The sequence below is a fragment of the Equus asinus genome, chromosome 13 (genome assembly GCF_041296235.1).
Source record: "Equus asinus isolate D_3611 breed Donkey chromosome 13, EquAss-T2T_v2, whole genome shotgun sequence".
NCBI lineage: Eukaryota > Metazoa > Chordata > Mammalia > Perissodactyla > Equidae > Equus > Equus asinus.
In genome coordinates, this window is record NC_091802.1 from 25,702,775 (window position 1) to 25,720,898 (window position 18,124).

Consider the following 18,124-nt stretch of genomic DNA (forward strand, 5'->3'; position numbering starts at 1 on the left):
ATTGCCTGGGACATAGTAAGGATTCAAGAAATGTTAGCTATTACATCATCATCATCTTGTTTTTTGTTTGTTTCTTTTTGCATAGACGTACTTGTTCTTTTTAATGGTTGTATAGTATTGCATTATATGGATGTATCATAATTTATTTAATCTGACTCTTATTGAAGGAAATTTTGGTTATTTAGCATTGTAAACAAAGATAGAATGGATCTTCTGTGTGTGTTTGTGTGTGTGTGTGTATGAATAAAGTTTTCACATTTTGTTTTTTTTAAGACTGACATTATTCTACCATTCTCCTTTACAAGCTGAGGTGCTTTATTGGCTTACGTACTCCCACTTATATCCTAGGTATCGCATCACGATTGGCAATAAAACATGTGTGTTTGAGAAGGAAAATGACCCTTCAGTGATGCGCTCACCTTCTGCTGGGAAGTTGATCCAGTACATTGTGGAGGATGGAGGCCATGTGTTTGCTGGCCAGTGCTATGCTGAGATTGAGGTCAGGGTGGTGATTGGACTTTTGGGTCATGGGAGGGAAGGTGGGAAAAGTGTTGGCTGGATTGGACTAGGACTGAAGAGTAACAGAAAGGAAATAGAAAATAGAAAAGAAAGAACATCATTTGGTTTAATTGGAGTTATGAACCTTAAGATTTTAAAAACAAGTAGAAAGCTCACAGTTTTTCTTTGACAGATGAGGAATCTCTAGCTCTAAAAATAGATACTAGGCAACAGCACTTATTGAGTGTTAGGTGTTATGCTAAGTGCTGGTTGCACAGAAAAAATATGATAGGTGGAGTGGGGTCGCAAAACAGACAAGTAATGAAATGTGAATTCTGAGAGAGCTAAGCAAAAAGTGCAGAGGGCTACCTAACCCACATCAGTGTGGGGCTGGGTAGAGGTGGGTGGATAGTAAGGAAAGACTTCCTGAAAGACAGTCTTTGATATAAGTTTTGAAAGATCGATAGTAATACACCAGGTGAAGACGGACAGGGAAGAATGTTTAAAGGTGAAGGAACAGCGTGTACAAAGGCAGGAAGCTAGGGAGTATGGTATATCTAGGGAACTGCAAGTACATATTGGTATTGCTTGAGAATGGACCAACGTTTAATGGGAAATGGCAAGCAAAGATGTAAATCAGTAATCAGAATTTGAGATTGTGAAGGACTTCATAAGACACACTGAGAAGTTTAGACCATCCTGAAGACAGTGGGGATCATTGAAGGATTTTACACAGAAAAGTGATATAAGATTTGGGGTCTAGAATGATTGCTTTTAGTGACCTTCTTGGAGGTGTATACCAGGCAGGGAAATCTGTTGAGAGGTTTTTGAAGTAGTCTTGACCAGAAATGATGAGGGCCTAAACCAAAGGGACAGCAAGAGAGGAAGATTTTTGAGAGAGGTTTAGAAGATATACTTGGCTGGGCTTGGTAGTTGGTAGATAAAGGAGAAAGAGGAGTAAAGAATGAGCCTTAGGTTTTGGCCTGGATATCCTAGGTAGATAGACAGAGTGAGCACCTGGATCCGTGAGTGTGAGGAGGCTAAGTTGTTCATCACTTCTAAGTACCAAATAAGTAAAAACACAAATTATGGCAAAATGGATTTCAACGTTAGGAACAGGAAATGTCAGTAGCTGTCATTAATCCCTAAAGCTAGGTTCTGAAAAATTTTCTAATTGCCTTCCTTTGTAGTCTGGAGGTTTTGATAGATTCCCATTTTTCTGGATTGAATTAGATATAGTCCAACCTAGATGCTGAGGGAAAAACTGACCTGTTTAAATAATTCGTCTGTGTAAAGAGAGGTCAAACTCTAATTTTATTTATTTTTCATTGTAGGTGATGAAGATGGTAATGACCTTAACAGCTGCAGAGTCTGGCTGTATCCATTATGTCAAAAGGCCTGGAGCAGCTCTTGACCCTGGTTGTGTAATAGCCAAAATGCAGTTGGACAACCCCAGCAAGGTCCAGCAGGTGAGCAGGAAGGTAGTTTTAATATTGTTCTCCAAGAGCTGATTACATGGCGGGTAGTTTGGAGGAGCAAGTGATATTAATGCTTGGTTTGACAGTTTTTCTTAAACTTTTTCCCCCTGATCTTATGCCTTGTATTTGTGCCTATAGTATTATGGAACTAGAGTTTGCAAGGGTTACTATAATACGAAGATTCTGTGATTCCCTCATGATGCTTCTTCCATTGACTTTTCCTTATAGTAGGGTATGGTGAAGGGATGTCTTGATCTTGAATGATGAATCTAAGTTGCAGTGGTGTGTTTGTACCCTGAATAGATGACTTGATCTCTCATTGGGGTTGACAGGCTGAGCTTCACACGGGTAGTCTGCCACGGATCCACAGCACAGCACTCAGAGGCGAGAAGCTCCATCGAGTGTTCCACTATGTCCTGGATAATCTGGTCAACGTAATGAATGGATACTGCCTTCCAGATCCTTTTTTTAGCAGCAGGGTATGAATCATTTCTCTTGGGGAAGGGACGTACAAATAAGGTACCTGTTCTCCAAGATAGTTTAAAAGTTGCATAAGAATTTTTTTTAATAAGGAGGGAAAGAAAGCTATTTGGCCTGGAACTCTCCCATATTTAGTTGTGGGATTTGAAGTCTTTAAATCCTTGCTTCTTAGCTGTGTCATTGACTTCACATTTAATTGCAATTTAAACCAGAGAACAAGGGCAGTGTTAGATGCTTATATTGCAGTTTCACAGTAAATACTATATAATAGTGAATTCAGATATATCATTTTATTTGGGTGATTATGGTAATTTTGTCTGGATCCTATTTTATTATTTCCTTCTCAGGTAAAAGACTGGGTAGAGCGGTTGATGAAGACCCTCAGAGATCCCTCCTTGCCTCTCCTAGAATTGCAAGATATCATGACCAGTGTCTCTGGCCGTATCCCCCCGAATGTGGAGAAGTCTATCAAGAAGGAAATGGCTCAGTATGCTAGCAACATCACATCTGTCCTCTGTCAGTTTCCCAGCCAGCAGGTATTTATAGAGTAACACTATCATTTTCTACCGGCTACCAATGCTGGAGTTCATGTTGTAGGATTCCTTCCTATTTGCATCTTCCTTACTATCTGAGTGTTGTGCTTTTGCAGTTTTAAGCATTTTGCCCTTCACAAAACTGCCTCAGGCTACAAGCCCAATAATGAAAGTGCTGTTTGTGAAGTGTAAAGTATCTCTGGTTATGAGAAAAGCATATTGGCCACGTACTCCATAGAGGTTTGTTCTTGGGGCTATGCCCTAATTAGAAGTATTTGGGTGAGTTTAAAGTAGAGGGATATTCATAGTTTTATTATCAGACTTCCTTCCTACCTCAGCAGCATACCTACCCTTTGCCTATAAAGCAAATTTATATTTAGAGAGTAAAGCTGGGCAAGTGGGGAGTAAAGTTTGGACCTTGACCTTAAGTGTATCTTGCCTCTCAGGGCCTCTGGTAGGATGGTAGTTTTTATGATGCACTCTTTAGTTCATCTGGGAAAGAGTGAAAAGAAAGAAAAGTTGCTTGCTTATTTAACACAAGCCCCTAAACTATGTCCAGTAACTTCTAGCTGCTCCCAACAAGTGAAAGATGGTAATTGTCATGTTAAATTTTGAAGATTCCTAGTGGTGATGCTATACAAGCTAATGTTTTGGGTCCCTTCATTGAGTTGGGCTTCATTTTTTCCCTTTCTTATGCTTTAGATTGCCAACATCCTAGATAGTCATGCAGCTACACTGAACCGGAAATCTGAGCGGGAAGTCTTCTTCATGAACACTCAGAGCATTGTCCAACTGGTGCAGAGGTACTTACATGTAACTCTGGATTCTCAGACCTGTCCATCCCCATACTTTCTTTTCTTCTAAGTAGTCAGGAGGAGATTCGACTTAGAGAAATTAGGAAGTACTTGCATCTTAGAAAATACCTTATTATCTTCTAAATATCTTAGACTTGTGAGCTAAAGCTAACGCTCATACTCAATATTTCTGATTACTCCTTTCTAATCTGCATCTTTCTGTCAAATATTAAGGCACAGAAATTTCATTGTTTTCTTTTGCCTTGCAATTTTGCTGAAACTCCTAATTTTTCTTCTGGCACAGGGCCCAATGTGACATTTGTTCTTAGTTTATGGAGCCAACTATTGAATTAAAGGAATATTCACAGAACGTTTTCAACTTTCAGATACTTATAAATTTTTCAGATATCTCTTAGCTATTTCAAGGGTATGGTAATCATTTCTACCAAGCAGTGGGAACTTACCAAGGTATTGTTAGGTAGGGCTATCACGTGGGTTTCTTTGTGGTTTTTTTTGGTTTTTTTGAGGAAGATTAGACCTGAGCTAACTACTGCCAGTCCACCTCTTTTTTGCTGAGGGAGACGGGCCATGAGCTAACATCTGTGCCCATCTTCCTCTCCTTTACACGTGGGACGCCTGCCACAGCATGGCTTGCCAAGTGGTGCCGTGTCCATACCCGCGATCAGAACGGGCGAACCCCAGGCCGCCGAGAAGCGGAACGTGTGAACTTAACCACTGTGCCACCGGGCTGGCCCCTCACATGGTTTTTGATTTTGTTTTGTTCTCCTTTTTTCTCTTTTTCTTTAGAAAAGAATCTTGTCTATAGCCGGGTTTCTTTTAGGCTTGAAATTTAAATTAATCTGGTTAGTTGATTCTAGGCTGGCCCCTGTCCTGCCCTCTATTCAGAGGGAAAGCAGTTCGGTAGAAAGTCTAGAAAGTAAATCTGGGCCCCAGGTTTATTGTTTAATAGTCTGTTATTTAGTAGTGTTAACCTCTCAGGTTTTTCAGTGGAGACTTTTTATGTTTGCCTAGGTACCGAAGTGGCATCCGAGGCCACATGAAGGCTGTGGTGATGGATCTGCTGCGACAGTACCTGCGAGTAGAGACACAATTCCAGAATGGTAAGCCTCTTCCTGAGGACTCTGTATCTGAGACAGTTTCTCCTTTACGACTGTGCAACAGCTGAGCTAGTTCATCCTGTCACTAACATTTGTCATTGACGAACTGTCTCCTTTCACCACTCCCTTAAAAACTAAACCTCCATATCCCACGGGTGCCAAAGAAAGAACAACAAAACACAACTTGATGAGCTTATGAATTCAGTGTGCTTCTGGGAAGGACCTGAGATAATTTTTCTAGTAGAGATTAGCATTCACGGTTGATGTCTTCTTGATCTTGTGTAGTGAGAGTTGGTTTATTCATGACCAGGTTGAAATTGAGAAACCGTATCTGAAGAGCTTGCCTCTCAGCAGCTAATCCATGGATTGGACCATAGGCATCTGAAAAAGGCTCAGATTTTCTAGTATTTTTTAGTGTATCATTTAGGTGGAATTTATCCCTGGCTTTCTCTGAAGAGCTTCACTAAATGATGTCTAAAGTTTCTAAATGTGAAACACCCTGGCTAAGATGTTAAAGGTACATATTGCTGATGTTGCTTCCTGCCACAAGATGGCAGTGAAACACCATAGAATTTGAAATATTTTCTAATGTTTTCTTCTATTTTGATCCCTTTTACATCCTTTAAAGGATGGCTCTGCCAATCATAACCAGCAAAAATCCTCAAGTAAATATGAGCAAACTGAATCCAGCAATATATACAATATCAAAATCAAGTTTGCTGTATCCCACTTTAATTAATGCAAGCCTGATTAATATTAGAAAAACCATTTAATGTAACTTATTTAATAGATTAGAAGAGGAAAAAGCGTGGTCATCATCTCAAGATATGGGGGGGAAAGCATTTAAGAAATTTAATATCCATTCATGGTAAACTCTTGGCAAACGAAAAATGAAATGGAATTTCTTTAATTATGTGAAGATCTTCCACAAAAAAATCTATAGGATACATACATCATACATAATGGCAAAATGTTGACAGCATTCTTCTTTTGTTTTTGAGGAAGATTAGCCCCAACATCTGCCAGCAATATTCCTCTTTTTGCTGAGGAAGATTGTCTCTGAGCTAACATCTGTGTCCATCTCCCTCTACTTTATATGTGGGACGCCTGCCACAGCATGGCTTGATAAGCAGTGTGTAGGTCCACACCCAGGATCCGAACCGGTGACTTTTGGGCTGCTGAAGCAGAGGGTGCTCACCCAACCACTAAGCCACTGGGCTGGCCCTCCGAAAGCATTCTTTTTAATATTAGGAATAAGACAAGGACACCTGCTATCACTGCTTCTATTCATTGTCATACTGGATGTCTGAACCAGGGCAGTAAGAGAAGAAAAAGAATTAAAAGGTACAAGGACTGGAAAGGAATAAGGAAATAAACCTTCCACTATTAGATATGATATGATATCTACCTGGAAAGCCTCAGAGAAGCCACATATTTATTATTAGAATTATTTAAAGTATAGCAAGGCTGCTGGATATAAAAGTTAATGTAGAAAATTCAAATGTATTTCTTTATGGTATAACTGTTGTTTAGAAAAGCAATTTAGAAAAATATGTCGTTTAAAACAGTGACCAAACTGACCCAGTAGCATAGTCGTTAAGTTTGCATGCTCTGCTTTGGCGGCCTGGGGTTTGCTGGTTTGGATCCCAGACGCAGACCTACCCACTGCTTATCAAGTCATGCTGTGGCAGGCGTCCCACATATAAAATAGAGCAAGATGGGCACAGATGTTAGCTAAGGGCCACTCTTCCTCCGCAAAAAAGAGGAGGATTGGCAGCAGATGTTAGCTCAGGGCTAATCTCCCTAAAAAAAAAAAAAAGGCAACCCAAAGTGAAACACTAAGGAATAAGTCTAACAGAAAATGTACAAGCCTCTTTTGGAGAAAAATTATAATCAGTGGACAATAATCAAGAAGACCTAAATAAATATTGTGGTCTTAGGTTGGAAAATACACTTGCAAAGTATTGATTCTCCCTGAATTCATCTGTAGATTCAATCACATTCTGATAAAAATCCTAGTAGGATATTTTCATGGAATTTGTCAAGCTACTTCTAAAATTTGCATGAAAGAAAGGTTTGACAATAACCAAGATACTTCTAAAGAAATACAAGGTGGAGGGATTTGTCCAAATATCAAGATTTGCTATAAAGCCATGTTAATGAAGAGATTCTAATGTTGGTTAATAGACCAATGGAAAATAGCAGCCCAGAAACAGATCCACACATATGTGCAAACTTACTTTATAACAGAGCAGACATTGTAGATCATGAGGAAAGGGTATACTTTTCAATAGATGATACTGTGACAATGGGTTATTCATTTGCAAAACCGAAGAAAGAAATTGGATCCCTACCTACACCATACACACAAAAATCAATTCCAGATAAGTTAGAGACTTAAACATGTACTAAAGAGGCAAAACTACTAAATTTTTTGGAGAATATCCTCATGACCTCAGAATAGGAAAGATTTTGTCATAAAAGACACAGCAAGTGCAAACTATAAAGGAAAAGGTTGATTAATTCAACCCCACTTAAGAACTTCTGTTCGTGAAGAGATAATAAAGAGACTGAAGACACAAGCCACAAAGTGGGAGAAAATATTTACAAAACATATACCTAACAGAAACATTAGTACCTAGAATCTATAGAAAACTAGTGTGAATCAATAAGTAAAAGACAACCTAATACAAAAATAAACAAAAGATATAAAAAGATAATTCACAGAAAGGGAAACACAAATGATCTACAAACTTATGAAAAGATGTTCAGTCTCATTACTAATAAGAAAAATGTGGACAAAACAACAAGGAGATTGGCAAAAATTAAAAAGTCACATGGTCTTCTTTCCCTGTTTCTGTAATTGGAAGTACAAATTTCTAAAGTGCAGACCATTTTGGAAAACGGTTTGTCAATACTTAATAGAGGGGAATTTTTTAAGACTCTTCAACCTAGCAATTTCACTCTTAGATAATATATCCTAGAGAAACTCTTACACATGTTATTAGGAGACATATTCAGGATTCTTGTGGCAGCATTGTTCGTAATAGCAAAAAAGATAGGAAACAATCCCAAAATACACAAGTAGAATAGATAATTGAATTCTAGCATATTTCTACGATAGATTACTATACAGCAGTGAAAATGGGTAAACCAAGGTGCACATGTGAACAAAAGAATCAATCTCAAAAACGTAACGTTAAGGGAAAGGAACAAGTTACAGAAGGATCCATACACAGTGATTCCATTGTTATCATTGAAAAACAGGAAAATGAAACTATATATTTGTGATAAAAGTAAAGAAAAAAGCAAAAGAATGATTAGCATAAAATTCAGCTTAGTAGTTGTTTCTGAAAAGGAGCGCATAGGATCCTTCAAAGATACTAAAGATACTCTGTTAACATAGATGGTAGTTACATGGGTATTTATTTTATTTTTCTGAATGTATATTTCACCATTAAAAGTTTTTAAAAAGAGAACACGTGGTATCATTACTTGCTTTCTGCTTAGTGTCTCCCCTGCCTACCCCAGGGTAAATATTCTTTCTATTTCCCGTGGTCCTCTTAATTCCTGTTGCCAAGATGTATTTCTGTTCTCACTTCAAAGCTAAGTCTTGGTCAGGAAAAATATGAATTCATATAGGATAACCAATTTTTAAACAGCTTCTATTTTGTTCTAGTTTCATTTTGAAAAAAAATCTTATGTCAATCTCTAGTATTTAAAACAGATAAAAGCAGAGTTGCCCTGATTGAATGTACTCAATATTCTAGGAATCCATGGTAATGCCACTGTTCTGATTTGTAACTTAATATGGAGTCGGAACTGAGGTGGTAATCCTTCCCTAGTTTCATAAAATTCTGACTCTTGAGGCTATTCAAACACTAATTCTCCTTTACTTGGAAATTTAATTCTGAGGTACAGTGTTTTCTAAAGAACTGAATATTGCTTATATCCCACCATAGATATTACTACAGTATACCTGAAGCTTATGCTTCTGTTGCAAAACATAGCTTTCCCAGCCAGAACTAACCTGCCCCTGGTGGCCTTATGAAAGACCAGTGAAAATATACATAACTGTACTCTCCCTACAGACCTTTTGACTTAATGCAAGGTTCTCCTTGATCTATGCCTTAGTGTGGATTTGGAATTCTTAAGTATTGCTTAGCTGTTTTGTGGACTTAGAGAGGAAAATGTTGATTGCGGAGGTAGCAGCCATCCTTCTTGAAGATATTAATGATTGTTTATATGGTTTTATTTTTGCTAAAACTGTTCCTTCTACTTAGGATGAAACATTTTCAGTGAGTCACACGTGGAACCAGAATTGCAAACTGGGGTATACTCTAAAGATCATCAGGTTTAATGTTATTGACATTTCTTGTTAAGAAGCAGAATCCTCTTTTCTAAGGAGATCATTCCAGGGAGCTAAATGAGAGGCTCTAGAGTAAGGGTGGGAGTTAGAGTTATCCCCAACCCCTCAGACTCTAAAGCACACCCTCCCTTCACCTCCCAATTTTTTTTAATGAAAATGAGGCCAAGAGAGGTAAAGTGATTTGCCCAGGAGCACATAGTAAGTTGGTAACAGAGCTAGGCTTTGAGCCCAGGGCTTATACCAGATTGCCTGACTCCTAGTCCAGCATTCTTTTTCCTAAACCATGCTGCCAACTCTGTACAAATCCATCTAAGAAAATTCTTAAGGTGTTTGTTCTCACTGCTTATCAGGTCCATTATAGACCTATTAAAAACAAATAAATGGCATGTAAACATGAATATTCATACATGGATGAGGACCATTTCTTTTTGTTACTTGCAGGTCACTATGACAAATGTGTGTTTGCCCTTCGGGAGGAGAACAAGAGTGACATGAACACTGTACTGAACTATATCTTCTCTCACGCTCAAGTCACCAAGAAGAATCTTCTGGTCACAATGCTTATTGTGAGTATCATTTTTCAGAACCTTTAAGGATGGTTGATGGAATGAAAAAGCATTTCTTCTCATGGCTGTGGTCAGAGAAAAACGCCTGTCTTTTTTTGTTGTTGTTGTTAAAGATTGGCACCTGAGCTAACAACTGTTGCCATTCTTCTTTTTTTTTCCCCCTGCTTTTTTCTCCCTAATTCCCCCCAGCACATAGTTGTGTATTTTTAGTTGTAGGTCTTTCTGGTTGTGGCGTGTGGGACACCCCCTCAACGTGGCCTGACAAGTGGTGCCATGTCCGTGCCCAGGATCTGACCCAGCGAAACCCTGGGCCACGGGAAGCAGTGCAGGCGAACTTAACCACTAAGCCATGGGGCTGGCCCCCCTCCTGTCTTTTATAATTGTGGGTTGAGTGGTACTTGGGTTGTGCATTAACAGTTTCTCACATCTACCTTTGTCTTTGACCTGAAGGAACCTGCTCTGGGGGGAAAGGATTGATCTGGCTATTTTGCATATAGTGGTGCACAGGAATTCAAACCTCTTCACTCTACTTAGAGATGCCCTGTGCTTCTCCATTCCTACTTTCACTCATGACAGTAGCTTTAAAATTTAGTCTTATCTAGCCAGTGTACTTTTTCATTGTAACTCTTATTTGTTCCGTGAATATAAGCAATGGCTCTCATGTCCAAAACTTAAAAACCAAAAACAACTGTTAGAAATCCAGTACTGTCCCTCCTCTACCAAAGAAATTTAAATTTATTATGGGCTTTTTTTGTTCCCTTTCTGTTTTATTTACATGGAAATCTGAGCTTCAATTATTGTATTGGTAGTAGATACATGCTTTTATCTCCATAACCTAGTACTATGAGAATTAGTAGAAAGTAGGAAAGAGAGGTGAGACTAGTAAATGTGAATAGGACTAATGTACATTTGACCAGTGGGTAGAATTTTTGTGGGCTTGAGGATTTTTAAAGATGATTTGTAAGTCCTTCACCGCTAGATTTTTCTGGTTCAGTTAATTCTAGGAATCAGAGAACAATAGGACTGACTATTCTTAGAGTCCCCCACCCCATGAACAATTGCATGCTGCTGCGTGTTTGTATTTTTGAGGGGCGTATGGTACCTTTTTGCTCCTAGAGTTTCCTTTCTTGTCCCTTTGTGGAATTGGCATGTTTGGTACTTTAATTGCATCATTTCTTTTTGGAGGAAGAAAACTAAATCTTCACTGCTTTTTTTTTTATTTCATAGTTCAGAATGAAGGGAAACTATCTACCTCCCATCTCTGGTTAGCGACAGTGCCACTCATTGAGTTATCTGCCTAGCTGGTTAACTCTCAAGGATATAACGTTTTTTAGAATAGCCACTTTTAAAAATATGTAATTACAGGGAAAGTTCATTACCTTTGCTACTGTAGAAGGGCTAGATGGTGGGGAAAACAGAAGATGCATCTGAAAGAAAAAAAAATATCAGCACTATGTAATATTTCAACTTCCCCAAGTGACAGAGTTCAGCAAAGAAGTGATACAATCTATGACAACTTGCTATTTTTTTTCCTCAGTCAAAAGAGGGAAGAAATTTCTGACTAGTTAGATTTTTTTTTTTTAATTTTAATACAAGGATTGCTAATTCTCATTTGGATAAAACCAAGACTTTCTCGCAGAAAAGGGAAATGATGAGGAAATGGAAGAATCTGTCAGTTTGGACCTAAAATGGGGTGGAATTTGCCTTTTTAGGAAGTTAATTATGGTGAGTTTTCGTTTTATTATGATTACCTTTTTAAGGACTTAACAGTTTTCTGCACTAAAAATAGACCAAAGCCCAGAATCCTTGGAGCAGCAGAAGAGTAATGATCGTCCAAGACTGTCGCTGGGTTTCTTAAATTCTAATTTGTAAGATATAGGGGCTCGGCTCGCTCCTTTTGCGGAGTGATTGTAAGTAACGCTTGCCTTAAGAATCTCATTATTGGAACACGGAGCCATATTTCCTCTGAGAATTCTGGAGTAGCTTTGAGCCGGGGCTGTTCATTTCTCAAGTAATCACGTTGGTGTGATGGAGAGAGAAAATGGCAGCTGTTCGGAGCTCAGGCCTTCAATTTTCTTCAGAGTCCAGTCACTCAAGTGTGTAATTACACGGGGGGTGCTGCAGAGGCGTTGGGCCCTGTCAGAGAACTGGTTTGAGGCTTTGCTTTCTGCTTTTGCCAGTCAGGACAGGCAGAAGCCAATGGGACTCTGACTTGCTGCTGTTCTTTTTTCCCCCACCCTGTCATACTGATTACTTCTTACCTGCATGGATAGTACCCAAACTTTCTTTCCAGCAGGCTGAACTCTTTGGAGAAAAGAGCTGTTTGTTAGTGTTTGGGTTTGTATGAATAGGATGAGGAAGAGAGGGGGAGGGAGAGGAGGAAGAAGGTTGAAGATGTGAACCAGAAAGATGGATTTGTCCTTTTCTTTTTTCTGGCATTTCACATTTTTCTTTAAAGAAACACAACAAAACAGTAAACATAATAGGCTCTGTAGGTTTTCATATCATTAAATTTCTTTTGAAATATCAGTTATTTTCACCTCATCTTAGAGGAGTGGAAATCAAGAAGTTAATTGATATGATTGAGGGACAGCTAACAGTGATTTAAGGAGCAGGGATGAAAGCTCAAAAGGTGCTCCTTTCTGATCTGATATTACTGAATACCAGACATGGGCCTCCTCTTTTCTTCTTTGGCAATGGTCAGGTCCCCCATCCCCACCTCGCGTCTGCGTTAATGGTGGTACTAGTCAGAGCCATTTTAGTTGTTTGGATTATTCAGTTTCTGTAGGTGTTACTATCTTTCACACGTATCACCTGGACATGGTAGCGTTTGTTTCCCCCAGCTTGGGCTCTCTGTTGGTTCCCTTTTCTTTGCTTACCTTGCTTTCCTAATTGATGATTATGTGCCTGGCATTTCACTCTCTGCTTTCTAGTAAGTAGAAATGTTGATGGTGTGCTTTGCTGAGCCAGATGATTTTTTCTGGGGCTTTTGAACCTAGTGGAGAGGGATCAAGAACATCTGGCTTCTGTGAATCAATGTTATAGAAGATGGGTTGCTCCAAAGAAGCCTTCGTCACTTCTAGGTACTAGCATAACTTGCCTGGTGGTAACTTGCCTCAAGGACTCTCAAACATATTTCTTCTAATCTTTCACCCTATGTGGAATGCAAGAGATAAAGTAAAATGCATAAATCCTGTCCAGTTTCCTCCATTTGGAGGAACATCGTGCCACAATGGAAAACAAAGTCTGAAAGACTAATGGTAAGTGATTTGGGTGTTTTTTTTGTTTGTTTTTATTTTTTTGCTGAGGAAGATTCACCATGAGCTAATACCCTCTGCCAGTCTTCCTCTTTTTGTATGTGAGCTGTCACCACAGCATGGCCACTGACAGATGAGTGGTGTAGGTCTGTGCCCAGAAACCGAACCCAGGCCACCGAAGTGGAATGTGCCGAACTTAACCACTAGGCCACTGGGGCTGGCCCAAGTTTATTTTTTGAAAGCTCTTATATCTTAAGTTTAGTTTTATAGGAAAAAGTTAGAGCTGAGAACATTGTTTTTGTTTATTTAGAGATATTTAAGGGACTGTTTAGCCAAATTAAGCAATTTCTTTTTCTTTTTTTAAAAAAATTTTAGTTTTCCTTTTTCTCCCTGAAGCCCCCCAGTACATAGCTGTGTATTTCTAGTTGTGGGTCCTTCTGGTTGTGGCATGTGGGATGCCACCTCAGCATGGCTTGATGAGTGGTGCCATGTCTGCACCCAGGATCCGAACCGATGAAACCCTGGGCCGCCAAAGCAGAGTGCGTGAACTTAACCAGTCGGCCACAGGGCCAGCCCCCAGGAATTTTGTACCAATAAAAAGCATCAACATCCTCATAGCTGTCTAGATAGCAAAGTACATAGCCGATAGCCACTTTGATGCTGAGGAGTCTTCCCCTCACTACTTATATCTTATTTCTGGTATGGTCCACATGATATTAACTGTGCTTCCTTATGAGTAGTGACATGCCTAGGAGCCTCTGATTTGATTTAGACAGGGAGCATTTAAAATGCTGATCAGCGCCTTTGCTTCCTCCTCTTAACATGACTGCAAATAATTTTGTCCAGTGTGTAAGTAAAGAAGAAAAGTCTTTCTCAGTGAACCCAAGTTTACTGAATAAGTGTGATTATAACAATTTCTTGTTAAATCTGTCCCATGACATCCTTGGAATGTCAGAACATCCAGCTGTGACTGGAAGAAGCTGCCAGTTCATTGCTGACACTGGGATTAGTGCCTCACCCAGCTGAATAATAGTTACTGTCTTGAGAACATTATACATTAGGTCACATTCTCTACATTTTGAATTGCCTTCAAATCTTAGTATGCTAAGATGAAATTGGACTATATTGGGCTCTTCTTGCAGTCAATTGTATAACTTTGGCTATGGATTTGACACTTAAGCATGTTTGTTATAATTCTGCAAATCTGAACTATTCCCTGTGGTTAGGCACCATCCAGGTTAAGAATAAAAACAAATAACTTTGTGGTACTAATCTTAACTGTTACTGAATAATAATTTTTACTTCAGCCTTCAGATTTATGCAAGTGCCCTGTAATCCCAAAATCAGCAGGTAGGCTCATTAAACGAACCTCCTTATGTTGAGGAAACACATCTGCTGACATAGTCACCGTTTAATGTCATTGTTACAATATGTCCACCAGGATTGGATGGTGACGTTGGGCTGTCCAGTTCCCCAAAGGAAGCCTGTCACTAGGATAGAGGGCTGTAAGCTTCCTTTTTGGATGTTTGCATCTTAGGATGGGTGGTTCTGATGAACAGAATGGTCTGCCATCCCCTGGTGGTTTCTTTCAGCACGTAAACACTCTGTCTAGGTCAAGGACAAGAGAGGATTGCGAAGATTACTGTACACATAGTTTTCTATTGCCAATCTTTTTCTAAGTATTAATGACAACAATGGAGAAAATAATATTTGAAAAGAAAATTTCCAAGTCAAGATAAACTAATGAAAGTAGTGGTTTATTCATACTCTGTTTGATATTTCGTATCCCAGAAGGATCTGTTTTTTGAACTTTATCAAAAGGAGCCCACAAAGATTGTCAGTTGGTGATTTTGAATGAAAAATTATTTCTATATTATTTTTTCTAAAGTCCATGGTTCACTTTTCTTACAGACACTGTTTATTTTTCCCTACCCTGTTTCTCAGTCCTTTTTTCACATAGTAGAAAGATGAAATGGAAAAATGGTTTTTAGAAAAAGTAGTTTTGTGTGTTTTGTTAAGTTAGAACATGATCTGTAGTTAGGTAAGAGGATAATGCCACTTTTATTTATTTGTTTTAGTTTAATCTCAAAAGGTAAACCTGAATTTCCTTTCAAGGGAAAACATTCTATACCAAATCTGATATAGGTTGGGTAAGTGGCGAGTGTTCCTATACTGTCAAGTTGGATTTTGTTGTTAATGTTGAGACTTTAATCTGGTTATTTGCCAAGTAGCTGAGTTGTATTATCCAAGACCCTTTTTAGGTTTTTAGATCTTTCAGTGGATCTGATGATTGAAGTAAGTCCTCAGAAATGAATGTTTGTTCTCTATTAGGAACATTAGGTAAAGAGGGATTTTGGAAGAAAGAACTTATCTTGGTTTCCCTACCTGCTGTTGTCTCTTCTTTCCTTCTGTGTTTTTGTGGTCTTGTTTCTGGTGATTTTATATATTCCCTTGAAATTCTGTTTTGCTCATTAGATCTCAACAAAGGTGAGACTGAATTGCCTTTTCTCCCTCCTCTTTGCTTTTATGCCCTAGGATAGGTGGAAAGGTCCTCAAGTCTGTGACTATCTGCTCAACCAAACCCTGGATTCATACTCACTTTAATAGGAGCTTATCTTCTTCCCACTCAGATGAGTGAATTCCCTGCATTAAATAGGTGAAAACAATACTTGAACTTTCTTAAGTATAAATCCCATCATGTGTTTTACAACTCTGGACAGTTGGAGCAGACCACTGGTTGGTGGATTGGCGAACCAGAAAGTATTTCCTGCTTTAAAATGTTTGAGAAGCCTTCTTTCCAGCATAACAGTGTTGAGTACTCCAAAACTCTTTACCCTGTGGTGTGGACGGTAGTGGGGGTTGTGGAAAAAGTGTTTTGGGAAATGCATATCTTCCCCCAAAGTCCCAAGATTTTCTTTATACTACTGTGGTAGAGGACTATAAAGAGTCTCGCTGACATGGGGAAGGTTAAGTATGAAATGGAGGTTCTTCAAGAAAAAGGCTGATAATCGAGGTATAGGGAAGATTAAAAAGCAACAACAGGAAGCCTTTTGAGGTCTGATCATCTTTCATGTCCTGTTGATAGTAGAAGGAGAATGAAAATTCACTAAAATGTAAAGGCAGTTATTTCAAACTGAGTAGAAGGAACTATACCTAAACGTGTGTATTTTATATGGTGTGGTGTTAAGAACTACTACTACAAATAGCTCTGTAAATTTCGAAAAGGACAGAAGTTTGTGAAGACTGTCTGCTTTTTCAGCTTAGATGAAAATTACATGGATAATGGATGAATTTAGGGAATAAACTGATATTCCACTGGAGAAGAAGTATTTTTCTCAAAATAAGATACAGATTTTTTTCTTAATTTTTAATTTTTAGGAGGGTAAGGACCCAATACCAAATACACTATGGATAAGTAAGAGCTTGGTTTTTTCCTTCTAATTCCTCTAAGGATTCACCATGTTTAGATATCATGGAATGACTCTTGGTACAGCAAGAGGATAAATGATTTTGAGTTCAGAGTTGTCAGAAAATAAGATGGTGTTTTTATTTAGTGTGTGTTTATAAATGAATAACTTGTTCTTTTGTTTCTGCTTTGCAACCTTCTGAGGTGCTGAACATTTGGTTTGTGGAATGAAAACCACCAGAAGTGGTTCCTTTTGCCTTATTCTGCCTTCTTTCCAAAAGTGGGGGAGGGAACAGAAGAGCCTTTAGTCCCTAGATTATTTAAAACCTCTTAAAACTTTGATCGTCTGTTATTTCTTACTCAGAATCCCCTGACCCCTTTTAATGGTCTCTGATGGTTTCTTCTGCATGTTAAAAGTATAATGTTGATTTATAAAGAAATACATTAGGAATTTTGAATCTGAATGACTGAGGGATTTGGGCTGCTTCTCTTTAGCAGCAGCTTCCTCTGGGATCTTCTTTACCACATTATTTGGGATAAAAATAGCAGAACGTTTGCATTTTCTTATTAATCCAGCTATGTTCAACTTTGTTTTTATTCGCTTTTCCCATTTCAAAGTCCTGTCCACCTCAGTTCTTTTTAATGTGGATGTGTATGTTCTTGTTCCACGTTAATAATTAGGATCAACTGTGTGGCCGGGACCCTACTCTCACTGATGAGCTGCTGAATATCCTCACAGAGCTAACTCAACTCAGTAAGACCACCAATGCCAAAGTGGCACTTCGAGCACGCCAGGTAAGGGCATGTATTGGTTATCTTGGGAGAGGAATGATTTTCATAGATTGGGCAGTCCTAGAAACAATTAACTTTTACTCAATCATCTTACAAAGATCATGCAGTTTTCTGTCTATGTCTCATTGACCTCAGAACAAATGTTTTCATTTGGTATATGTTTTTTAAAGAAAAAGGAAAAGATTAACATTGAGTTTTTTAAAATAGCAGCCCTTTCCCCATTATAAAATCCTGTTTTTGTTTCCTACCCTTCCTAGTAGCTCTGTGATAATAAACCAGAGCCATGTGGAGGAAAGGAAACTGAGGGAAGGCAATAGACTCAATATTTCTTACTTCCCAAGGGGAGTTTAGAAGTGCTGAAAACTTTTAATTGTGTAGGAAAAAATCAAGTGTGGAAAGCAGAAAGATGATGAAATCAATCTTAGGTGATAGCAATCAGAACGACCCCAGAGAAGTCCAGTTAGTTTCACCCTGTAGTCTTCATATCCATTCCAAAAGGTTTCAGCAGGGAAGCTGAGTTGGTGCTCCCTTTGTGTTTCTGTGCATGGGCATTGACAAGGAAGCAGCATTTGAAGCTGTTCAGTGACCTTCTGCTTTCTCTACAATTGTATCCATGTCACTGAACTACTACAAGTTATTGAACCTCTCAGAGACCTACTGAGAGTGTTCAGGTCCTACCGTGTGTCTGTTTGTTTGTGACACTGCTTTCACTCTCTTGCCCATCACATGCATTGGTGTTACATCCTGACGCCTTCTCCTTGGTACTGAGTACCTGGGGCTGTCAGAGCAGCTTTTCCTAGTCTTTTTTTCCACTTCAGAGTTGCAAAAGGTTA

At 38.8% G+C, this 18,124-nt stretch overlaps 1 protein-coding gene across 9 annotated transcripts in view; it reads left to right on the forward strand.

Moving 5' to 3' along the window:
* ACACA (acetyl-CoA carboxylase alpha) overlaps nt 1–18,124 on the forward strand; it is a 267,372-nt gene that overhangs the window by 122,097 nt on the left and 127,151 nt on the right. For all 9 annotated transcript variants that reach the window (XM_044745744.2, XM_070482836.1, XM_070482837.1 and 6 more), the window contains 8 exons: nt 349–499; nt 1,833–1,967; nt 2,309–2,455; nt 2,804–2,992; nt 3,692–3,792; nt 4,816–4,904; nt 9,712–9,836; nt 17,181–17,294. In XM_044745744.2, coding sequence (XP_044601679.1) covers nt 349–499; nt 1,833–1,967; nt 2,309–2,455; nt 2,804–2,992; nt 3,692–3,792; nt 4,816–4,904; nt 9,712–9,836; nt 17,181–17,294 — 1,051 coding nt within the window. The remainder of the gene's footprint in view (nt 1–348; nt 500–1,832; nt 1,968–2,308; nt 2,456–2,803; nt 2,993–3,691; nt 3,793–4,815; nt 4,905–9,711; nt 9,837–17,180; nt 17,295–18,124) is intronic.